The 26353-nt window shown below is 42.5% G+C and overlaps 2 protein-coding genes across 2 annotated transcripts in view; one reads left to right on the forward strand and one right to left on the reverse strand.

The window, feature by feature from the left end:
• The first annotated feature begins 509 nt into the window (after window positions 1-509).
• On the forward strand, window positions 510-3135 carry rpe (ribulose-5-phosphate-3-epimerase). Its single transcript, XM_029459065.1, has 6 exons — window positions 510-631; window positions 1003-1082; window positions 1200-1339; window positions 1475-1609; window positions 2253-2339; window positions 2441-3135. Exons 1-6 carry the CDS (start codon window positions 510-512, stop codon window positions 2561-2563), a joined length of 687 nt encoding a protein of 228 aa, XP_029314925.1. The 3' UTR covers window positions 2564-3135.
• A 5970-nt stretch (window positions 3136-9105) lies between these two features.
• igsf3 (immunoglobulin superfamily, member 3) overlaps window positions 9106-26353 on the reverse strand; it is a 67334-nt gene continuing 50086 nt past the window's right edge. The window contains exons 7-9 of the mRNA XM_029458606.1: window positions 16044-16454; window positions 13853-14299; window positions 9106-13296 (exon numbers count right to left, since the gene is read on the reverse strand). Coding sequence (XP_029314466.1) covers window positions 13046-13296; window positions 13853-14299; window positions 16044-16454 — 1109 coding nt within the window. The 3' untranslated portion in view covers window positions 9106-13045. The remainder of the gene's footprint in view (window positions 13297-13852; window positions 14300-16043; window positions 16455-26353) is intronic.

Below are 26353 nucleotides of genomic sequence, written 5' to 3' on the forward strand. Positions count from 1 at the left end.
GCCTAACATACCAAATGGTGGAATGTAAAGTACATTTACTCAAGTACTGCACTAAAGTACGTTTTTATAGGTAGGCCTACTCTACTTTACTTGAGTATTTCCATTTAATGCTACTTTGTACATCTACTTAACTATATTTTGGAATCCAATATTGTTTTTGTTATTGTTTATTTTTACAATTAAATATGATATTGTATTATGCATTGTAGAAGTATATAAAGCAATGACAAATTGCTTCACTTTCACCAGTCTCAACATTAAAGTGATCTCGAATAAGGTAATTCTGCATGATAAGTGCCTTTGCTTTTTTGTACTTTAAATTTTGATTAATATCTTTTAATAGCCACATGTTAGCATTTGTGCTGGGCTTTGATTGACTAAACATTTTGGTTGTTAGACATATTAGAAGATATTGTAGCTACTTTATTTTGAAGGTCATCAGCGGAAGTTGTAGTTTATGTTATGGTTAACTGGTGTTAGCTGCAAGGCTGCATACAGACAGTACCAGCATGGCTTACAGTGCAAAGATCGGTCCGTCCATCCTGAGCAGCGACCTGGCCTGTCTGGGACGCGAGTGCGTGCGGATGATGGGGTGCGGGGCAGATTACCTGCACCTCGACGTTATGGACGGGTCAGTTTATCAGTTAGTTAGTTAAGACTAGCTAGCATGCTAACGACTAGCAAGCCGATTGGAAGTCCAATGCGTGAGAGCTAAAGTTGGCTAAAATCAACAAGCTAAGTTAGCTTGACATAAGCCAACATTTATGTAACTGGATTTATCTGGTCTAAGTATATTATGTAATGCTTTTTAAACCTCACGGTGTCAAATATTATAATGTCTTCCAAGTTTTAACAGCAGACTTCCTTCTTCTGCCTGCTAGTTTAGTCATTGTTTACCTTCCTCTACACTTATGCAAGGCTCTTGTTTGCAACTGTTTATGCAAGACGAGAGAATTTCATCACAGCTGAGAGTAAAATATCTGTTTTTGTTTCCCTTTTAAGGCATTTTGTCCCTAACCTCACATTTGGACATCCCATGGTAGAGTGCTTAAGGAAGTCAGTAGGCCAGGACCCTTTCTTTGGTGAGAGAAGACCCATCCCCAAACATATGCTCAATTTACCTTAACCCAATTATCATATTCAACTGAATCATGAATGCCTCTGCTATGTGCAGCACTGTGACAGTATTAATGTTGCAGACATGCACATGATGGTGTCTCGGCCGGAGCAGTGGGTGAAGCCCATGGCTGCAGCAGGAGCCAACCAGTATACATTCCACATAGAGTCCACCACCAACCCTGGTAACCTCATCAAAGAGATAAGAGAGAGTGGCATGAAGGTAACATAATGCTGCAGAGCAAGAGGCAGAATAGCTTTAGTTTGCAAAATTTTAAATATTGGCATCAGTTCCAAACATAAGTGCTGTGGCGACTGTTTTATTTTATGTCTTCATACTGACACTTGAGTTTTGCAGGTGGGTATGGCCATAAAGCCTGGTACTACTGTTGAAGAGCTAGCACCCTGGGCTAACCAGATCGATATGGCTCTGGTCATGACTGTTGAACCTGGCTTTGGAGGACAGAAGTTCATGGAGGACATGATGCCCAAGGTAAGGACAAACTACAGGTAGAGGAAGAAAAATAAAAAAACAGGACACCTTTCACACAACCGCAAAACAAACTAGGCTTCTATAAGATGACCTTTTATACAGTAAGTCAGCACCTCTTTGATAGTGTTATTTTGAGACCTGAGATACATACCAAGCCATAGTGCCATTAGTACTGATTCAACATTGTGCTGCAGCAAGAAAGTCTTAACTGGTAACATGACAAGCATGCCACATTATGGAGAAAACATTAGCAAGTTGGCATTTTTGAGAAAAGTTATTAAACTCCTGGCTAATTCACGTTGACCCACTGCAGTTACAGATACATGCTCAAATTCCATACAAGTTTCTGCTTTACCACAGAAGTACAACAAATTATACTGCAGAAGTACCAACTACAGTGTTTCAGTTCCAGTGCTCTCTTCTCCTTTTGTTTTTAGCTCAGGGTCCTTTAAATGTCTATAACAGATCACAGCTCTGATAAAAGCCCTTGTTCACTAAAGCATTTTTGTATGACTCATGATGTTTCTGATTCATCCCGCAGTACTGTGTCTTTTTTTTGCAGTCCTAATTATATCTGAAACTTGTGTTGTAGATATGGTGCTATGCAGGTTTTGAGCTCTTTTTTTAATGTGCATATGTCCAGGTGAGTTGGTTGAGGAGTCAGTTCCCTTCATTAGACATTGAAGTAGATGGAGGAGTTGGCCCCGACACCATTCACAAGTGTGCAGAGGTAAGGAGTACGAATACACCTATCATAAAATACACACTGACAATTCAAATCCCATTTTGTGAGTTTCTTTTACACTGAGTGTATGTTCATGTTTCCCGCAGGCAGGAGCCAACATGATAGTGTCGGGCAGCGCTGTGATAGGCAACGACGACCCTCGTTCCGTCATCGCTCTCCTGCGCACCGTGGTGGCCGAGGCAATCCAGAAACGTTCGCTGGACCGCTGAGATGTCCTCTTTGTGACTTCCTACCTGCCCCGTCCCAGCAACACAACACAGCAGCCAGGGGAACAGACTGAATACAGGACATTTTTGGGGTTGAGGTCAGGGGTCACGGTCAGAGCAGGGGGCTGATTGCCAAAAGTGGAATCACTTTAATGTAAGTGAAGCTGCACCGTGCCTCGACAAAACTTTTTAAACTTCACCCTGTCACAATCTCCTCTCTGAGCAGTTAACTCTGAGTGAGTCTCATCTCGGCATTGGGAACAACCATTGCAGGATGGAGCTGAGGTTAAGCTTATTTCACATCTGTAAACATTCCTGAATATTGTTTGACACTGTTTTAAAATGTAATTAAGTAAATAAAATGGTCCAAGGAGCACTGTGTTTAGTATATCTTCAGTTTTAGCGAGTACTTTTCCGACGTTCATCCGAAATCATGTTTCATACATCATTAAACGGTTTTGGCTCATTTTAGCTGTTTTGTTGAAATAAGCCATTCACACTTGCCCCACTACTGAGCATACATAATGTACACTTCTAAATTCCATGGTTTTGCTAATTAAAAAGACTCCAATGAAGTGGTGTGTGGATTTCTTTGCAGTTTGCCCTTGAGTGTGGTTCATATTACCAAAATGAAGGAGAAAATAAGTGTTTATATACCTCTTAAACATACTGCAAAATGTTACATTAGCTTGGTAAATGCAATACATACTCCTACACATTTTAACTGTCTTTATTTTAAGGTAAAAAATAATATCTTAATGTGGGAATATGTCATACACTATTTTAGGATAATAAATAAATGCATGATTTTAATCATTTCTAAATCACCAACAACATACAGTTTATTACATGCAGGGGTGTAATGTACACGAGTACATTTAATCAAGTATTGAACTTAAATACAATTTTGAGGAATGAAGTATTAAACGTTTTACTCCTACATTTATTTGACAGCTATAGTTACTCGCTACAAAGTTTTTAGATAGATCACTTTTTATGCTAAGTACATTACGCTTTTAATTAAGACTGAATGTAGATTTTTTTTAAATAAATATAAATCAAGCTGTATTATTGAATCACTTATACTTGGGGGGGGGGGGATTCCATGCCAGTGTAAGAAATCGTGTAATTAGATTGTGAGCGTATATTATACATTTGTACACACAAACAGATTATTTAAACGGCTCTAGATTATAAAATGCAGTTCTGTAATCTATAATGCATTCAATTCCACAGTGTGAACAGCGCAACTAACAGCGCAGCAAAGAATTGGCTACATAAAGCTACCGCAGAGTTGTTTGGCAAAATGACTTGAAGCTGAGAAGTGTCCTGTCTGTTTACAGTATGTGCATACTGACAGTACTACTTTTCGTTTTCTCAGAAACTCTTAACCACCCTGTCAATTTGTCCAGTAGTGATGTCACTGACAATTTAATTAGAATAGAAAGAAATGTACGTTTTTGAACAGGATGCGTTTTCAAGAATCGAAATGTTATATTGTATTTGTGGAGCCAGACTGAGATATCTAATTCTTTTCTTGAGGACAACCAGAAAGAGTGAAAGCCATGTCCTCAGCATCTCTCATCGCTTTGGGTGCTGAAAGAGTCCCTGTCATTGAGAATCACCCATGACATACTTCAAACTGCCAGCAGCCCGCTCTTAATAATGCAGCATATGTCTTGGAGGCATATCACAGACCAGTTGAAATATTGATGCCTGAAATCTGTATTTTCATTTCAATGTCACATATAATGGCAGATAATGTCATATTTCTTGCTCATCCGATTGTATGCGTTAGAAAGGTTTGTATAGAGTGTGTGCATGTGACGAGAGACTTTGTATACACTGTAATATATGCGTTTGTACATCATAAGGAAATCTCCTGTGACCGATTTATGTTCTAATAGATCATGACAGGCGTTTTGTATGCCAGTGTCACTGCAGCCTCGCGAAGACAGGGACACGATTCAATGTGAGTGAGCAGTCAGCAGCTACACATGCTCCACACTCCTTAAGCCATATCGTAGTCTTATTATCAGTTAATTGATATGATATAAATATGCGCAGCAGCGATGGTGAAAATGAAAGAGTTAGTGTATAGAGGATGCAGACATATCTCATGCTAGGCCCGAACATATACATCAAAGTCACTCGTGAGAGACTTCCCTGGTGCTATGACAACCACATCCACAGGTACTGTAATTTGCAGTTAAAAGCAGTAATAAATGAGAGATTGAAGGGTAGGGAGAGTAGCACTTGGCCTTTCCTCCTAATCACACGTGTGAATCGCCTTTGTCTTTGACAACATGTATAGAAGAAAACTGAGAATACACAAACACACACACACTCAGATTTTACACCAAAAATGAGTCAGACAGCCATCATGTAGAGCTTTTGATCTCCAGAGCACTGCCACGAGGGAATGTCTGAGTCCCTGTGTGCAGACTTCAACGCAGTACCACAGGTTGAACAACCACACAGTGAGGCGGTCAGATCACCAAACAGCAGGTCCCTCAAAAGACCGCCTTGATGGACCGCAAGGGCTACTACTCACTCACAGGAACTCAAACCACCACAGGGAACTGCTACTCCCAGTTTGAGTGGGTGTAAAATCCACATCTGGAGATTTTACACCAGGGTCTCAAGCATACCAGTATCTTTAACCACATTCATGATTATGAGAGATAAATCACTGAATAAGGAACCCTTGTATATTATATGCTATCAAATATTAAACATGCTCATCCAAAGATACTGTTTGTCTCATGAGAACATGTTTTTTTTTACATTTCCTCCCTTTTTCCCTTCTCTTGCACTTTCTACTGCCATTCATTTTGTTCCATCTATTCCCTTATGTGTTTTCTTTGCCTCCATGACTCACCCTTCGCCCTTTCTGGGATCATTATATAGTAGAGTTTCATCTTTTTACTTCTCTGCTCCTCTTCAGCACTAAAGGCACATTAGTGAACTTGCCTCGCCTTCTTCTGCTCATTCATAATTACTTTGCTTCCCACAGGAGAACAAGATGCACATTGCTGATTAGCTCGCTGTTGTTACCACCTTTACTTATGCATAAAGGCCTCATCGGATTGAGTGTGCATAGTCTTATTAACAATTTTAAAAAAACAACTTGCTTAGAATAATATTACAAAAGATGCCTTTGCCTTGCAGCAAGGTGGGCTACTGTATATACTCTACCTATGATGGATAACTCTGATTCACAGAAGGGGGCACAATGTCAAAGGGCAGCTATCTGCCCTGCCACATCTCAGCACTCCTGTGTAAAATGCCTAAAGGCTTATAATAGGAATTTTTCTTACAAATGGTAATTATTCATTTGCTTGTATGAATCTCTTACTATATAGCCACACAACTCTGCCTAGCAGGTCTAGGATGGATTCAAGGAAATGAAAGTGAGTGGCCTGCTCTATCCACTTTTGATACAACATATCAAAGCCAGGTTATTAACGACGTTGCTCCAGGGATGGAAATGTTGGTCGGTCCATCACTTTGGTTCAGAAATATCTAAACAACTATTGGATGGATTGCAACTAATATATTATACAGACATTAGTGGTTCCCCGACCATGAATGTTATTCTATTGACTAATTTAATAATAATAATAATAATAATAATAATAATAATAATAATAATAATAATAATAATAATAAATTAGATTTGTATAGCGCTTTTCTAGAAACTCAAAGACGCTTGACAGAGTGAGTGCTGATTTTTTTTTATTATCTCTAGCGCCACCATGAGGTTGACATTTGTGGTTGAGTGAAATGTCTCAACAACTCTTTCAATGACATCTGATAGAGACGATCATGTCTTCCTCTTTATGGATTGTATTGACTTTGTTCATCCTTTATCTTTTCATGCAGCACAACTGTCAGGTCAAAATGTTAATTGGTTCAATACTGTTTATGATCAAATACCTGCAAAACTAATCGATTTCCAATCAACCTCAGTTGTACTTTGCGTTTGGTGTTGAAAATGTAAGCATGCTTAGGCTACACACAAAACTGAATTTGTTGAATTTAGTAAACATCGCTAAACATAAGCTTGTTAGCATACTAATGTTAGCATTTAGCTTAAAGCATTCTGTGCCTACAGCGACTATTGACTCTTAGTCTTGTTTAAAAATGCCTCAGGACTAGTATCCCCCCCCCCCCCATCTCCCCATCTACTCCTGTTCACCAAAGCTACCTCTGGTAAACCCGCCCTCTTACAGTGAAAAGTCCTACACGCATTGACTAAACTCGAGATTAGCTTTAGCATACGGTCAGGACAAGACGGCTTTGGCCAAATTTCCAACATAAATTATACATTTGATCAAGGCCATCCCACCCATCAGGTATTTAAATGTTCATTTACATTCTCACTAAAACAAATACAACAATGCATGCCTGGAACAGTTAATTATCTCTACATCTGAATCTCCAGGCTTCCACAGGGCCTCAGAGAATAGAGACTAAATGCAGAGATCCCAGGGGAGCGTTGCCTTAGAAGCAACCTCAGCATCAGTTTACTCCGTCGCAGGCAAAGCCAGTAGAAGTACACACACACAATTTGAATGTTTATAAATTATGGATGAAGTGAGAATATTCCAGTGTGCGTGTCAGTTTGTGTGTTTGTACATTTGTGCATGTTTTTAATCCATAATGAATGATGTGGGACCATCAGAGTTTTTGTTGTTTTTATGTCAGTAGGTGTCTTGTGTGTGCTCCATGCGATTCAGTTTCCATGATGATCAACAGCAAACACTTCAAATGTATTCCAAGGAACAGCCTTAACTAACAGACCCATGATACAACTATCGATTCTTTTTTCCCCCCTGCATAATTTACACAGATCACACTGCCCTCGAGATTACCGACGACTGCTAATACATCAAGAGCAAATTGCAGTGCCATTTCTAACAGTGCTTATATTTCCCCTTTACTTAAACCACGTAGAGAAAAACCAGTGCACTCCTCAAGATGTGAATGTTACAGTTCATGTATTTACAAGATTTCTCGCTGTTCTTGACTCACACTTACATCACAGTATGTCATACCACACAAAGCAATGTGGACTCATAAGGTGAGTGCAACAAGCTGTGCACAGGCCTCAAAAGACTAGTCACACTCTACAAGCTGTTTATTTTGTAGCTCTGCCTCTCTTATCTATTCACCACCAAGAACAGAACATACCGTGCTTATATATAGTGGGTGCTGAGCATTCGTAAGTCGACATGTTTTTATACACAAGCCCTGTATCACCTGTCACACCTGTATGCTGTTGATCTGTACCAATCTTCAGGAATTTTTCTCTCCGTCCTTGTTATGATGCATCCGAGCTCACCGCAGTGAAAGCAGGAGAAGACATTTCTTGTCCTTGCATTCTATTCAGTGCTTCTTCCTGTCTCACTGGTAATAAATCATAATCTATTTGCCTGACTGCTGCCCCGCTGCTCTCGGTCGTTAAGTACTGTCTGCCCATGTGTGCCCTCTGGTGTATGCATCCGTGTCAGCGATGACTATGGATTTGTGAGTGTTGCTTACTTTTATGCAAAAGAGAGCTTTCCTCATAGGGTGTCTACTTGAGAAACAATGGAGCAAGAGCAAAAACTAGTGGGAAAGTGGGACAGGAATATATTGCTCTGTGTTTTTTTCAATCCTGTGAAATTGTGACAGATCTGTCTGACAATAACATCAGCGGTATCAGTGTGCCTGCTATCAGTGCTAGCAGCATCAATGGAGCTTTGAAAATGGGGGCTCTTTCAGTCAGATTATTTTGTCAATAGTCGACCAAAAGCTCTTTCAGGGCAACCTGCATGTTTCACAACCCAAAAAACATTCAAGCAACTCCACATGTAAACTCAAAACAATGATTTTTCTTCCAGCGAATGCGGTTTTCACTTTGTGTCACCATGATTAATGGAATGGTTGGCAGTATTTATTCTTGTCGTCTTTTGGTATGCATTCATCAATATGAGCTAATATGAATTCATGGGAGAAAAGTTCCTGAATGCCATGAACTGGTGGACAACTTCTGTTTACGGCTGGGCAGTGTGTGTGTGTGTGTGTGTGTGTGTGTGTGTGTGTGTTTAAGAGAGAGGGAGAACGAGGGAGCAAGTCCATCTGCATTGGATGAGTTATGAGACTTGCTGAGGCTGTCAAAAAAGTGCATGGTTGACTTGCAGGAGGCCCTCAAAGCATCATTTAACCTCTGACATGCTGACCCAATACTTCTCTTTCCCTCCCTCTGAAAAAAACACAGACCTACACAGAAAGATCCAACTGTACATGCAGAGTAAATAATAAACCCTCACGTTGTTGAGGGGTTTAGAGGTCAAAATCCAACGGCGACTCAATAAGACCCAGCCGCCTGCAGGGCATTAACCTTGAATTTACGGTTAAAGCAGAACTAAATTTGGGAAGGGTACTGGTAGTGTTTTAGTACATCACGGTTGTTGTGAGAAAACTGCATCGATATGTTGTTCTACTAACCTATCTCATAATACTGCAAAACACATGTAGCTGGAAGGAAAACAGGAAGATGCACTGAATGTATTTTATTGCAATAAACTGACAATAGCAAAGTGCCTTGTTAATGGTCACAATGGCAACTATTTGATAGAACAACAATTGAAAAAATAAACAAACCAAACCATGGTCATATAAAAATACATCACTAAAAATAAAGCATTACTGGCTGAACTGAAAACAACACCACAAACTATCTTACAGCTAAATCTGGAGCCAGCACACAGCCAATACATGCAGCCCTCAAAATGCAGCTACAACACTGTCAGAACGTTCGGAGGAATCTTGGGAGGCAGCTATGAATGGTTTTCGTTATTATTACTACAAAAAACGGCATTTAAAATTCGACTGTACAGGCCCGATCGTGGCGCTGTGACATCACACACCACGCCCTGGACTTCCTGACTCAAGTCTCGAAGGATGAAATGTATTTTGTTTTATGAATAAAGTTCAGGATTATGTCATTTAAACACTGAAGCTGAATCAGCTGTTCAGTGGCACCATTTACACAACCTGCATCTGTGGGAATGTTCAAGATTTATAAAAAGGCAATCATTCAGCCAACAAACACGCTCCTGTCGTTTTTTTTCGGCTTATGAAAAACTGAAATCAGCTCCCTATTACTATATACTGACAATGCAAATGCAAGTCAATAAGATATGCAACCATTACTGTCAAATCACACAAGACCTTTCCAACAGCTCCATTAATTATTCCTGATGATACTCGGACCAGAAAATGCTAACAACAGCTTTCCTGCATTTTTAAAATACAGTATATACTTTGACTTGAAACATTACATCAAATAGCAACAGGAGGCTAAAGACTGTTTATAACGGAACAAGAGAGGTAGTCAACACACTGAATATTGCAATTTAATGAGGCAACATTTCGATCACCAAGGTCTTTGTTAGGCAAACACCCATGTGAAAAAAAACAGGCAATATATACAGAGGAAATGACTACTCCACCTCCAATGCGGAGATCACAAAAATAAAAATCACAAAGCAATTTTTCTCATGCACAATCACAATACTGTACGTATTTCTGCCATTGTAAATTTGTCAAAAAATGTGTATTATACAGTATATATATTTCTCCTGCATAGCCTAATTGCCAGCTTTAGCATAGTTGCTACGAAGGTTTATGTATATAGTTGATAATATTTTAGCTTATGGGAATTATTTTATGTATCGTGTGTTTTTCTAACTGGAGGTGGCATTTTATTAAAATTGTCTGACAAAGACTTTGATGGTCGCAATGTTGCCTCCTTAACTGCTTCAGAGCTTGTAATATCCAGTATGTGTACTACTTTCCATTGTGCGCCGCTTACGTCCGATAGTTTGTACCCATTTAAAACACTTCCTAAACACATTATTAATGAGTGGACTTGCAGCTAAATCAATGGGCCTTTCTTTTAAAGACACATCTAGTTGTAGCTGAATTTGCTGCATGTGCAATACATTTCTAACTCCCGACTAAAAAGCACCGGCATTACTCCACGTGGAACAGTGTAGACTTGAAATGGACTGGTTACCTGGAAAAACAGTGAAGGAAGTTGAAATCTCAGAACTCTGAGGCTTGTGTCAGTATCAGCTGCGCACTTTTGGCTTCTTTTGACATAAATCTGTTTAATGAAGTGCTGCATAAAAGCAAAGCATTAAAAAGACAAATATGAGCATTAATATCAAACACAATCTCCACAACACCCATTCTTGAAATAGATTACTTCACAGGTTTCAAAGGGCATCTGGAATTGGCAGTCAAATATTGTAGATGACGAGGGACTGGACTTTGTGTTGACTCTAGGCTCAGGAAGTCGGTAGGTGTGGGAAGAGGGGGAAGGGGGGGGGGCACTGCTCTGTCACACAAACACAATGCTCAAAGAGTTCAAAGTTTACAAAACATCAAAATTCCTCCTGCAGTATTGTCATGCAATATACATGTTGACACGATTGAGACAACAATGTCAAGTTTTTCAAGAGTTTTTATGTCCAGTCTGGCAGTGAAAGGATTGGGTCCAGGTTGGGAAGACGATTGTTCACCTTTCCTTTCGTAATCCAGGGGAAGGTGGCACATATTCTCAACCCTTCTGCCTTGCATCAGGGCATCTGAGGATGACGCCGTCAGCTAGAATCCATGATTAGAAGACGTTGGAACAGTTCAGTTTCAGCTGTCTTTGATCAAACATCCTACCTAGGTGTTACATCACATTTCACTAAATAAACGCCACTCAAGCAAAAATAATTAAGTGAATTCATTTCTCTGACTTGTCTGTTCAACTATTGTTCGTGTAAAGCCACAGTCATTTTTATTATAGGTAATAGATATACAGTGTTTTGACACTGACCAAACGTAACAATCTGGTTCGAAATGCTACAGACTGCAATGCGCAGGACAAATCTAGCATTTCTACATCTACCACATTGCCAACACACAGCCTATTGACACAATCTGCTTGGTGCAGTTGCCTGGCAACACAAGCAGCACAGTTCTTAGAGAATTTCAAAGCAAAAAGAAAATCTTACAAAGCTATGCAAAGTAGTAAAAAACAATAAATAGAAATTTTAAAATAAACACAAAAGTTAAACATTTGCCCCGCTCATTAACTTGTTTTCTTACAATGTGCAGATAACGTTAGTAAGTGTTTTACTACACATCTACACATTAGTAATCTTCAGTGTGGCTCTTAACAAATCAAAAGTATTTTTTTTTTTAAACTAATATGCATCTTATAATATCTTTTAAAGACTGGACGGAGTGGTCATACTGGGGAACTTAAAGAAATGTGCAAGAATTTAATTTCAGTCAATAACCCCCACTGTGTGATTTAAGCGGGACAATTCAACTGATTTATCACGAGTGTATGAATTGCCCTTTTGCCCTCAAGGCCTATAAACCCACAGCAGGAGGTAAGCAGACATATTTACAATCTGCTTGAAAACCAATCAGCTTTCCAACTCTATTTAAAACTTCAAACATTAGCTGCAGAGAACAGCTTGGAAATAAGGAGGTCTTGGCACTGAAAAAAAATCCCTTATGTCCAAGTACGTATATCCTCAGCAGGAGCGCGCCGTTCATTTATTCTCCATCATTTCTGACGTTCCTACCTCTCTTTCTCTTGTTGTGTTTTTTCGTAGAGGAAGAGGATGGAGGAGAACAGCGGAGCAGTCTCTCACTAAGGCCAGAGTGTCTGGCAGTGTTTAAGTGGCGCAAGAGGACCTGTTTCTGTCTGCCAAGGCAAATTCATTGTGGAGGCAGGTGGGCCAACACACATACACACATCCTCGCTTAGGACACTGACTTGTGTGTCCTTGCCTTTGTCTCTTTGCAGGCTGGCAACCAAGTCATAAGCTACGGAGTCAGTGGGAGCAGAGAATCACTATGGCAACCAACATAGTGGGCCAGGCTGTGGCTGCTCTTGGATCAGTGTGGAGACTTTTTGGCATCAACTTAGTGCCGGAGTCCATTATAGAGTTCCTTCTCTTAAATGTTCTTCCCGGATTGGCCAATCTCATGTGCACAGTTTTCTCTCTTGAAAAATAGACAAATATTCAGAGTAATAAAAATCAAAATGCAGCTATGAGTTTCACAGAAAACTAAAATGCAAAAGGCTCATGATACTCTCTTGTCCTTCAACTCGCACTCGCACAATTAATCGTGCTAACATGGCACACCCATTCTATACACACACACACACACACACACACACACACACACACACACACACACACACACACACACACACACACACACACACACACACACACACACACACACACAGTTGTTAACGTAAAACAGGCAGCCACCAGGGTAGGGATTTTTAAACTGATCAACTGATTGACTAACTCAACAGCAGTGAACGACAGTAAGGTCTGAAAGTGGAGTCCAGATCTCCTCCCTGGCATTGTGTTGGCTGGATCCCGGGTGTGGGCGAGGCAGGGGGGCCCTCGCTTAGTCGACAGAGCCGGGGTGCAGGCTGAGCGCAGGTGGGTCCAGACAGGTGGGAGAGTAACTAAGGTGAGGTTCTTTAATCCAGAGGAGGGGGGCGCCGTTCTTGCCTTCTTGGCTCTTGCTGTTGTTGCGACTCTTGTAGCGCACTAACAGCACGGCGATGAGGAGGATGCCGAAGATGGGGAAGGGGTAAAAGAAAACGAAGTAGAAGAGGGAGTCGTTGGAGCACACCACTGACTGCAGGGTGGACACTGTCGACAGAGAACGGACCAATCAAAGCTTTTCACAGATGCAAAAAGAAAAAGAAATTGTATTCTGGCTTTCATGACTCTTTGAAAATGTACTTCTTACAGTTATACATGATATTTTGATATTGATACTGTCGAATGATTTTATAAGACATGTTTTAGGACCATTAGTCAGCATAACAGTAGGTGGCCATCTCTGGCGCTGCGCTCTTTAAAATAAATACTGTAGGTGTGGAAGCAAGATCATCCAAGGATGACATAAAAAGTACCTAAGAGCTCCTTAATTGGAATATAATATTCTCTAGTTACATATACTGTAACCTCAGAGGACCTATTAGGATTGGTATACTATATATATATGTATTATATACAGTGAGACAAAAGATCCAAAGAAGCAGCTTTTAATTACAACTTGTGCTGTCTGTGAAGAAGCTCTTAATAAGTTGCCAGTATTATATTAGAAGACAGCTATTGATACAGTATAGTATAGTTTTGGCACAGTGTTCATTTTCACCTGCATTCAGAGAAGCTTAAAGGATTTAGTTAATTAAGGACTTACCTTGTTGCATTACATTGACGATAGTGAACCCAGAGTTGTTGGTGGCCAGGCGGTACCATGCATTGCGGGGGTTGAGCAGCCACTCCTCAACATGGCAGTAGTATCGGCCTGCGTCTGTCGGCCGCGCTCCTTGAATGGTAAGGCTGTACTGGTCAGAGGTCGTCCTCTCAAACTGCAGGCGGGAATTTGGCCCTGGATCCTCTCTGGGGCTGCAGTTTCCATTTCCAAAAACGGCATCATGGCCGATGGAGAACACACACTCTCTGTCTTCCTCACCCGGCTGTTCCTCATCGTCCTCGTCTTCCTCTTCGGAGCGCTCCACATACCAGGACACAGAGAAGCGGGAGTCTCGGGACGACTGCGAGGGAATGCTACAGCCCAGTCGAATAGAGGCGGACTCTTCTACTGTCACGTTTGACTCCAATTCCTCCACTTGCAGTCGGATCTCTGTGGAGATCCAAGAAGATAAGAAAGAAAGAGAGAAATAGATGGGGGCAGAAAACGTAGAAATGTTTATAAATGTACAGTATTTAAGAAATATTTTAAGCAAAAAAAGCCCAAAATTTGCAGATTTTAACTTTTCAAATATGAGCATTTCCTGATTTCTTTGGTCTCGTGTGATAAACCTTCTAACATCTCTGTGTTCAGACAAAACAAGTGATTTAAAGATGTCAATTTGGCCTCTGGAAAACTGTGGTAGGCACTTTGACTTCAAACTTCAAATAAACTCCACAAAACAACAAATGGTTCTGGAAATAGGGGCACCAGAATTTCAAAATGTGCAAACAGAAGACAAAAATAAATAAATCCCACAGTGCTGCCCACAGCTATCAACGGTCTTTCAGCTTTCCAGCAAGGTTAGATCCTACCCCAAGGCTAGCGAGTCTGTCTATCTGTCTGTCTGTCTGTATGGGTATGCCTCAACCCTTCAGGGGTGGTATAATGACCCAGTTTCACTGCAGTAAAAAATAAAAAGATGGCAGTGAGGACCTGGCTTGCTTGGGCTCATCTCACACACAGTTTGTAATGGTCTTCTTGTTAAAGCAAAACGACAAGCAGAAAGGACAGCAGGAGAGCGGAAAAAAGGCGAGTGCTGACACATATCTCCCCTCATCTCTCCTCCAGACAGGAAGATTCCTGGATGGCTTCCTAGGTGAATTTTTTAGCACCTTAATGAATATCTATGATGTTTATACAGCATATGCCATTTATTGTATGTAGATCGTTATGCATCATTAAAAGTAAAAACCTATATGTAGGTCAGTATGTGTTCTAAAGACTAGCCAAGGCCCCTGGTGGGCTTCCACAACCAACGACATGTTAACTTTTGAGTTGGAGCTAAACTAAACTAAACTAAAGCATGAAAGAAATCAGAGCCCTACACAAAGGAAAACCTAGCATAAGGTGTATATATTCCCAGATCTCTGCATTTGCATGGGTAATGTAGCTCAATGAATTGTTTGAGCAGTGTCAGCTTCACCGTCTTCATAAAACACAAAACACCTTTTCCTTGACCTGCTGGCTTGTGACCAGACGTTTTGATCCTCACGTTCTAGATTGCCATAGCTGAGATTTCACTCTGCATTATAAACACAACACCTGGCAGATGAACAGTGCTCTCAGAGACGTCAGAGGAAAGTCACCTTCAGCTGGTGCGTGGAATAGATTCATACAAAAAAAGGGTTTGTCACAGAGTTTGATTGTAAAGGAGGGGAAGCAAGTATGTGTGGGGGAAAAAATGGTCTAAGGGGAAATTGAGTCCAGGACAGAAACATATATGAGATGCGATTACTTTCATATGTAAGATGTCAGGGTTTGGGTGGCAGTGGGTACTTCATGGCTTTGAGCGCTCTGGAAGTTTTTGAGTACTGGAAAAGAGGATAGGGTTCTACCTCTGTGTGGCAAATGACAGCTGGCATGACTTTAACCCATTTTTTCTGCAACCTGAGCTCTGACTAGGGCAGGTGTAATGTCATCAGAGCGAGACGGCCTTGAGGCCTTGAGCAGAGCATGTGGGAGTAGGAGGTGATGTGAGGGAAAAGCCACTTGGAGGGGGAGGATTGGGTTAACAATGTTCAACTGGTCTAAAGCAGGGCAGAATGTGGAGCTAAAGTGACAGCTGCTGCTTCCCTGCTGTGGGAATAAATAAGCATTTTGTTAAAGACAACAGCAGTTCAGAACGCTTGCTCACCTGGCTGTCTGACCAGAACCTGTGTGAACCCAGAGGACTCCCGGGAGAGTCGGTACCAGGCTCCATCGGGGTCACTCAGCCACTCTTCCACCAGGCAGTAGTATGTCCCAGAATCGCTGTTCTCTGCCCTGTTCATGGTCAGCACATAGAGTCGGGGAGACAGCCTCTCGGCCTGTACTCGGCGTTGCAGTCTCTCCTCGTCTGCGTAGGCGCCGTACTCAAAGGCCCCCGAGCGTTCGATCCTCAGCAGGAGCTCGTCCGCCTCTGACCCAGTGGCGCGCCTCACGTACCACAGCACAGCGTGCTGGGACTCCTGGCTGGTCTGGGAGCTGATGGAGCAATTGATCCTGACACGACTATCCTCCAGGTACACCTGAGACTGGTTGGTCTTTTGCACTCGCAGCTTGCTCTCTACAAATAATTAGGAGAGAAAGGGGGTTCAGGAGGGATAGAAAAACAGCACACAGTCTTTCCTTTGGGTGCAGGAGAATGTGAGCGTTGCAGACAGGTACACAATGCAATTTCTGTTTTGTGACAGACGACCTGTAGCTGGGTTTATTTTTGGCAGCAGCAGGGCAGAAAAAGATAGTGGTTAGTGGGTGGGGGAAGCCGGTGAAAAAGAAAGTAAGAAATACGAGGGAAAGGGATAAGGAAAGGAGGAATAAATGTCAAATCAAAGAGGGGATGGTAGGTTTGTTGGAATCAAAGTTGCAATGTAAGATAAGATGCAGAAAAGCAGAAGAGACAAGGGTGAAAGGAGAGGGAGGTGGATTGTAGAGTTGGGCTATGGATATTATTAGGTAAGATACAAGACAAAAGTGGGCCAGGCAGTCTGATGAAAAGAGGAGGAAAGAGAAAGAAGAAGGAACACATTTATACAAAGTCAAGCAAGGATGGGAGGAGAGTAGATAGGAGGAGGAGGAGATGATACAGAGGTGTGACTGAGATGTCATGAAGTAGCTGAGGCTGCCTGAGCGCTGTGACAGGATTGGTTACAGTGACATTGGTTGTGGGATAGGATTAGCTACAGGTACATCAGGTGTGACCGCGGCAAGGGCCTTGCTGTCAATGCGTGTGTGTGTATGTGTGTGTGTGTGTGTGTGTGTGTTTGTGTGTGTGTGTGTGTGGAGGATTAGTTCAGCACAGAGCATGTAGAACACACACCAACCAACAGCCCTAACATGAGATGTATCAAAGCAAAACAGAATTCACACCACATTTGTCTCAAACAATCATAATCTCAGGGGTATTTACCTGCATTCAAACATATATCACACAGCTTGAATAAATATAGGACAATTCTACATATGTGTATCTCTTTCAGCAATTTTAACAATCTTTGACCTAAAAAAAAAACACGAAGATTTCATTGGGAGCACTTTGTAGGGCTGGCATGGCACACTGACAGCGAGCCAAGAGTTGCATGTTAGATGAGCCCAATTTGGAGAAACAAATTCCCTTAATTGATCTCAACAGGAGACAGAATTTGATATTGCCACCTCTTCCCAACAAAATGAGAGACATATACAGAGTATGTATAAAACGCATATTGTTGGATCAGAGCAGATCTACCAGAATTGTCAAAATAAGACGTCAGGTGTTTTGCTAATGCACAAAACAACCAATAAATACCGCTTGTTCAAATGTTATATTTCTCAACGTAACGTATCAAACAAAAGTATTGCTTTGGGATTGGTAGCAAAACAGGTTTTGATTGCATTGGTGTGAAAACTATCAAACGATGTACAGCCTTAATCCGAAATATGAATTTGTAAAAGATTGTTTTCCGATTGATTTACTGACACAAATATGACCCGATGTAAAACTCTTTCTCGCCCTCTCTCTGCTTCTCCTGCAATCTTAAACAACCCCTCTGCATCTCAATTTCCTGTCCCCTCCTAGCTCACGCTTTGATATGATTGACTGCCTAGGGTCACAGCCATCTGCCCTGAAAACCTCACCCTCACCAACAGATTGCTGTGCATGCTCAAATGATAGGCGTTTCTGATCATGCACATTTGCCCGATACATACAGTGTGAACACATTTGGTTGACTTCACAAGATGCATGGCTGCAAAGCATCACCAGACCACCCTGTCGTGTAACGGCATTTCGAGCTAGCATCTGAAATAAATCCTTACGACTGCCTCGGTACCCACTGGAGACTTGTTAGGAAGCTTGACAATCTCCCCATCCGGAAACACTGCCGAGCCCTGCGGATTCCTGGCAATCTTTTTTTTTTTTTTTGCAGGAGAATTACCTCCAAACCTCCTGAAGTGGAACCATGCAGGATTGGATTGGCACAGGACAAAGCAATTCTCTGCCGTTCCCATTTCAAGTTATCCACAGCCAGGAGAAAAACTGGGGGCTGAAAGCCTGTTGTTGTATCCGTGTTTACAGAAATGCCATTTCAAAGCAAAAATAGGCTAATTATTCAAGCCCTATTAGGCAGCATCATGAGCTATTACAAGTTATCATAACTTGCACTTACAAGCAGAGACAGAGGGACAAATAAAATGGAAGATCAATGAGCAGAAAGACGGAAGAGAAATAAAAGGAAGTGAAATACGTTTTTTTTATGTCCCAAAACAACCTTTAAGTCTCCCACTCCCTCCTGAATCCTCTTGCTGTGAAATGCCTCACTAACAGAAAAGCGACTTCACAGACCAGCCCGTCACATCCTCTGACACGTGTCCATTCCCTCTGAGAGTTAGGTTTCTTCCTTCAGCTACAGCCAAGCCATCCTCCACAGTTGAATCAATGCATCTGCTGACGCAAGCAGCAGAAAACAGGCTAGAAATTCTACATGATGCATGTCATTTTGTAAATGGGCCACTGATGAGGGCACATTCACTATATTGCGGAAGAGCACTGTGTTCTTGTGTGCAAGACTGTCAATACCTATTTTAAGTGTGATCACCTATTCTTTGCTACTGTGTTTCTTTAATGATCCTCAAGGGTGCATCCACAACGCAAGACAAATCCGTAATTGGAAACACTTTTACTCACTGCTTCGCATTAGTTCATGTGCCAGTCAAACCTGGCCTCGGTGAGAACGAAACTGCATGCCCATTTTATATGCAGCAGCCTGTGTCCTCTTTTTTTTTCCGGTCAGTTTATTTTCTCCACAGAAAAAAAGGGGAAAAACTGTCTCTTTTTCTATCTATATTTTGCTTTTTTTAAATGTATACTCAAATTAACCTTGAGCATAAATACCTTGTCTTCTTGAACAACGTGGCATACTTTTTAGGGAACCCAACTGATCTCATTTTCCAGTCACAAAGAGCAGACTTAATTAAACAAGGCAAGAGCCTTTTGTTTACATCACCAGGCGAGATTAAATAAAATTTAATTGAAAGTCTAATTCTTGCTCTGCAAATGCGTGAACAATATTTTATTGGGTGGAATGGAGATGCAATAATGTGAGCTGTATCCAGACAAAGTGCTTCTACACCCCTTAACTATCTCAGCTCCACTGGAGGTACTTGTGCATCAGCAGTTTGCTGGGCATGTAGTGTCATTACAGTACACACACACATACACACACACACACACACACACACACACACACACACACACACACACACACAGTACTGTCACTAATTGGCTCATTGAACCCATGTCTCACCCCCCCCCCTTCCCATGTGTGCCCAATTTGTCTCATTTAATAGCTACAGAAACTGCAGTTGAGACAAAGCTGTCTTTATGCCTTATATTTATCAGTGGAGGTAAATACACAAAGGATAAAAACAACAGCCCAGTTTGATAAGGAAGACAGATAACAAAGTGCACCCCAAACCCCAAAAGCTGCAACACACAATTGTTTATGAAGTCGAGCCGATGAAAACAAGTTTGAGTCCGGGGGGGGAGGACGAGCGTACAGCTAGTTATGCTACTGTGGCATGTCAGCGCACACTAACCACAGCTCACACGTGCTTGTAACAACATTTTAGGATGACTTCAAAAAAAAAAAGGAGCTAGGAGAACTGCTTGGCCAAGTGTTCAGAAGATGAGAATACAGCCTGAGCTTGTAAATCAAAGAGTGTTATCCTTTATTATTTGTCTAGAGAGGAAATGTAATTCATTTTCCATCTATGTTTTAAGCTGCTGCTCCAGGTGAAATCTTTTTATACAAGACTGGCTCAGGTTGAAATGTCCACTTCACCCCTCTTTTCTCCTTCATCACAGTCTGTGTTTTGACAAATCATCACCTCTTTCCTCCCTTCTGATGATCTATGTCTCCCCTGATCACATTCTGTCTAATCGCCTGACACCATCATAAATATTCAGCAGCATCACCTGTGGGTTTATGAATATTAATGAGGCCCGAATGAAGTGCGAACACTAGGTGCTGGTGGGGTCTCTGCCTAACATTTTGGCTCTTTTTAAATATGGTCTAATATGTACTTAATGACCACTGAGCTGACATTATATCCACTGGGCCACAGATGTAATGCTTCCACTTAGTTAAAGGAGGCCAGAGTGGGCAAGAGACAATAAAGAGATGAGGGAGGAAATGTAGACACAGAGAGAGGGATGGGATTTTTTTTTAAAGACGACAGGATGGGAGAAAAGTAGGAGAGCTAAGAAATATATCACTAAACTGAACGGATATTCACAAGCACCTAAAAAAACAGAGAGCCGAGGAGTAAGAAAGAGAGAGAGAGAGCGTGCAGAGGGATGGAAAGAGTCTGGAAAAGATGAGAGAGATGTAAAAGACAGAAAGTGAGAACATGCTCCTAGGGGGATTTCAGAAAGCAGCAGGCAGTCTTTCCAGCTCCACTCCAAAAGACTTATAGTCTTAATGGCTGCCTGCTCCGCCTTTAGCGTTAGCATTAGCACAGCCACGGGCTAATCCACGGCCAGGACCCCAAGCATGTTAGGACTGAGGGCTTTAGACACGCCTTGATCCCCTGCAGAACAGCTTACTTTGGCTTGCTGCTCCTTGCCAACCTCTGCAGCTACACGCACACAAACACAAACACACACACACACATATAATGCTACGCGCCCTGGCCCGTCCGGACCACTGTCACAGGGGGCATAGATCAGAGCGGGCTGCTAGTCAGAGGCAATGAGGGATGGGGTTCCCCTGACTGAAGAGTGGCTCCTCTGCCGAACTGGGAGCATAATGTCAACGCTAATGACTGCAATGTATCCATGATCCCATTGTGTCAGAGGGATATTACCACTCCTCATCTCTCCCCCTTTCCAACTCCCACTACAATATTATTAAGACTGGGCTAATTATGTGGATCTGTGCACGTAACAGCAGCCTTCAACACACCCAGACAGAGATACACACACATACACATGCAACCTCCATATTATTCCTGTTCTCTGCCATCAGTCCGAACACACTGATGCACTGACTGCACTTTCCCTCTTCCTGCCTGCCTGTCTGAGAGAGTGATTGCTGGACGCAGGCTCGCCCAAAGGAAAAACGGATACACAAGAGAGGGGTGAGCCACGGGGTCAGGGCAGGGTAACTCTGGGAGATTAATGGCCCAAAGTGAAGCGGGCACGGAGGGTAGAGCATAAAGACATATCAGATCGAGCCGTGTGCCTGTGTGCATTCTTGAAAAGGGGGGGCTGTCAATAAGCATAAAACACATTATGCTCATTAAACCACAGAGAACAGTGGTCATTCAGTAAGTGCAGGATAAAGGCTGGTGTGTGTGTGTGCGTGTGTGTGTATTCAGGAGGCGGCACTGCTAAGCCTCTCTTGCTCTGCTCCTACCATTAGCCACTGATTTACATGGGGAGCAGCACTGTAGCTAGCTCTGAGTTACGACTTCAATTACAACAGCAACAGGACACACAAGCGCATGTTTGCAGCACACATACACACGCACGCACGCACGCACGCACGCAGACCCCCCCACACACACACACACACACGCACGCACGCAGACCCCCACACACACACACACACACACACACACACACACACACACACACACACACACACACAGGTGCTTAAGAGCGATGGAAAGACACAACACAAAGAATCTCATTGCGTCTTCAGATTGGGTTGAACAAAGAAATGAGGCCTGGATTGGATTTGACAGAAATATGTGGCTGTGTTCTTGCATCAGAGAGACATTATAAGGGTTTGCCCTTGTGGAGAAGAAGACACAGGGAAGGAGGCTGACCTTGAATGTCTGAAACAGGCGTGATTAATCAAAAATCTTTCATGAAATTATTTTCTGTTTCAGTGCACCCCTCAAAGGCTCTTCATTTATCACCCTTTACGACCCAGTCTGTTCTTCTGTGTGTGTGTGTGTGTGTGTGTGTGTGTGTGTGTGTGTGTGTGTGTGTGTGTGTGTGTGTGTGTGTGTGTGTGTGTGTGTGTGTACAGCAAGTGCACTCTGATTAGAGGAGAGGCAGGTTGTATGTTGCAGTCATACAGTACAGCCCGTACACAGAGTGCTGCCTCAGGTGAGCTTGTGGGCAAACCCAAACTGAAAAAGAAAAAAAGATTTACAACCCTGACACGCACATTTACACTGTGATGAAGACACTATTGTGTGCAAACAAGCACAGCTACCATATCCTCATTATTTATGAAATACTGACAATGGTGAAGAAGCTGTTTGAAGAAAAATGTAAACATAATGGAGAGAATTATGAGGAGGAGGAAGGAGGCAGGGAATTATAAAATATTAAAAAATCACAAGAGTGAGAAAGAAGCTGGGGGCGTGTGTGGAGGGAAACATGCAGCTAAGTGAGAGTGAAGGGGAAAGAAGACATTAAAAAAGACTTATGGAGAGAGTGAGAACAAAATGTAGAAAGACAGAGATGGAGCGGGAGCGAGAAAGGAGGACATGCAGGTGATAGGACGGGTTTTAATGAAGATAGACAGCTGTTATCCATGCCCAGATAAGCAGGAATCTCCAATCACTGCAGTGACGCCTATGCCATCAATAACGGCTGGGTGGCAAGTACTTCGCTGGCATGAAAGGAGAGCACATGAGGCATCTGCTAGTGCCAGCCAATGTTAATTTCGAAGAGAGAGAGAGAGAGAGAGAGAGAGAGAGAGAGAGAGAGAGAGAGAGAGAGAGAGAGAGAGAGAGAGAGAGAGAGAGAGAGAGAGAGAGAGAGAGAATATTAGGCAGGACAAGATAAAGTAGGATAAAGTAGGAGGCATATATCCTCTAAATCAAAGCACATCCACAACAAAGTCAACAAGAAGGGAGGATAAGAATAAGCAAAAAAGGCATCTCTCCCTGCGTCGTGATGCTTGATAATGTGCGCGAAAGGTAGCCAGGCAAGCGTAGGTGTGCAAGGAGAAATGAGGAGAAACTCTAAGTGGGACACCCCCCTCCCCTCCCCTCCATCATCATCATTCTAGCTCAGCCAATAACCAGACGGTCTTAATAATATCCCACTCCTCGTACCAGACACACACGCACAAATGTGCACATGCACACACTCACATGATGAGAAAAATGTCTTGAACTCCCAAAACCATCATTAATCTAAACGCCGGTTCCATTAGGGAAGATTCAGCATAATTAGTTTGGAGTGTTTTTTGTGTGCGTGTGCGTGCATGTGTTTAGAGTTATGAGTAGATGATATTAGATTGTGTTGTAGAGACTTAGAGGCTTCCCTGGTGATCTGCCATGCTGAACATGTGTTTGCCATTATTGTATTTCAGGCAGAGACAAAGAGAAAACTCAATCAGGTGAAATCTAATATTACTGCCACTATATGTGTAACTGTATACCGCGTGTTTATGGTTTTTTTTGTGCGTGTGCGTTTGTGTAGATATTCTGCTGTGAGGGCTAATATTGAATCATGTTCTACCCTAAGATAATTACACTTACACTACACTGGGAGGTAACCCCCCAGTGTGTATGTACTGCATGCTTGTGTGTACATGAGCATGGTGGTGTGTGCAGAGGTTCTCTGCAAGTAGTCTGTGGTGGATAACCCAAGCACAAGGTTGCCCTCACAATGACCATAACAATAGTGTGTGCGTGTATGTGCGTGTGCAGATATGGTGGCGATCTCATCTAATATGACCCATGGGACTTGGACACAGGCACTGTGCAGCTAATGCAATCTGGAACAGGGAATAGGCCGGTGCCTGACTGCAGGCAGCTCGCTAGTTTAACGGAACGTCACGCTGACTGACTGACTGCTTCTGTGTCGGTTTGGTCCTGCTTTTATCTACATCCCACAACTTCACTTCTGCTAATCTAAGATGCACGGACGTTGGATCAAGGGCGCTTATTTCTGATGCTAGTTTTCACTCTCCGCTTTTGAAGTTCTCCTATAATTTAATGAGGAACGTCATTCTGCATCCTCAAACCTTCTTATGTCAGATGCACACTGTGTCTACTGAATACAAGATGGTGGTGTAATTAGACCATCAGAAAGCTGAGAAAAATAGTTCTACTGTTGTGTCGCTGGGTATCAGGCGTGAGGAAGGCTTCTGTATTTATGCAAAGTAAGCATATGGAAGCTCTCAGAGGAACATCTCGAGAAACATGGTAGCAGGGGCATTCATGCAAGAACCTATACATGCACACAAGTATGTATGTGCACACATAATGCTGGTGAGGCAACTCATTCATATTGAGCAGGTACCTCTGGAAGCATGACTTAAAGTCTCTCAATTATGAATCTGGTCAGATGCTATGTTTGCTCACCCCTCATTACACACAGTCCCCTTTATCCCACTTCTTTGAGAGGGGAACTGAAAACGCCAGCAGCTCATTTTGCCAAGAGAGGTTAACATTTAGGAAAACAGAGAGAAAAAGCAGATGGGGAGGAGAGGCGTGAGGCAGAGAGAGACGTCCTACATACTGAGAAATTAATCATCAGTAAATGAAGGTCTGACTGCACAACAAAAAAAAACCCAAAGAGAACACAGGAGGTGGAGGAGACGAACACGACATGAGCCGGAGCGAGCCGGGTCTCGGCAACCAATGAGATAAAGAAATTACTCACTCGCCCTCCCCTGTGAGATAGTGCCCTTACACACAGAATGATCGCACCGTTATGGTAACTGATTGGCTTTCAGTCGCCAACTGATCACGTCGTCACGGTTACTGATGGCATTACCAAGGTAAGTAATCACTTTGTCATGGAGACACTGCCAGAAAAGGGAGTGGGAGGAGGACTCTCTATTTATTCCCCTGTGCCCTTTTTCATGTTAAGGATAAAGAGTGTAAACTGCATATGGAGGGGGGGGGGGGGGGTAAGGTAAATGAGCATTCAGGATGATAACTAGACTTCCAAATAACTCCTGAAGGGCCCGGGGACGGCGTGCGTTCTACGTGAATTGTTAAGGTCAGAGCACAGTCAGTCAGTCAAGCAAGTAAAAGCACCGTCTCTGAACTGGGCTGCTTCTGTGCGAGAGTGTGTTCGTTTACATCAGCTCACATTCATGTGCGCATATGAATCAATAGCAGCAGGGAACGAGAGACTATCTACTGTAAATGTGACTTCATCCCACGGTCTCATTTCCAAAGTGTTATTGATCACCACAGTCTGCCTCTGAACTCAATACAGCATCGTACTTATCATCACCTGAACATGGCAGGGACCTGCAGGCAAGCAAAGACACAAGCTTGTACATAACTATCCAGGCGTTTCTCATGGTGACAAAAAGAACGTCACAGAAAAAACATTTGGCATTTGGGAAGTTGAAAAGCTTACTTCTCATTCCACCCACGCACCTTGCTCATATTTCTCCTCGCCAAATCTGGACCCCGTTGGTACTTCAGGAACCATAACGCTTTGCTGGACTGCTTTGAAAGCCATACTAGGTTTTTTCTATCTGCAGGATAAGTATTTGCCTCAGGCACGTTCACCTGGATAAATGAAGTATCATGCTGTTGAGGCACACTAGACTGGGCTACATTTGGCCAGTGTGTGTTTGTGTATCTGTGTGTGCTTGCTGTTTATATATCTGTGTGTGCTTGCTGTTTATATTCAGCCACTAATTGGGCTGTGTCTGAATAGGTTTTTCCTTGTGTACGTGTGGAGCACAGAGGGCCAATGAGGGTGGTGCATATAGTTTAATGTCTCCGCTGAGGAAAAAAGGTTCAAGGACAGATCGCTCACTCTTTATCACACTTTGTCACTCTCTGTCTACGTCCTTCGCTTCTCTCTTCTGCCTCTTTTTTTACACAGTTTTCTCTCTCTTCCTGTGGGATATTTAGCAATCCATTCACTGCGCTCCATTAGCATTAGGACACTCCACCCTGCCCTGCATACACACACACACACACCCACATCATCCACACACACACACACACACACACACACACCCCCACATCATCCCCACCCACACACAC

This window comes from Cottoperca gobio, chromosome 21 (genome assembly GCF_900634415.1).
Source record: "Cottoperca gobio chromosome 21, fCotGob3.1, whole genome shotgun sequence".
Taxonomy (NCBI): Eukaryota; Metazoa; Chordata; class Actinopteri; order Perciformes; family Bovichtidae; genus Cottoperca; species Cottoperca gobio.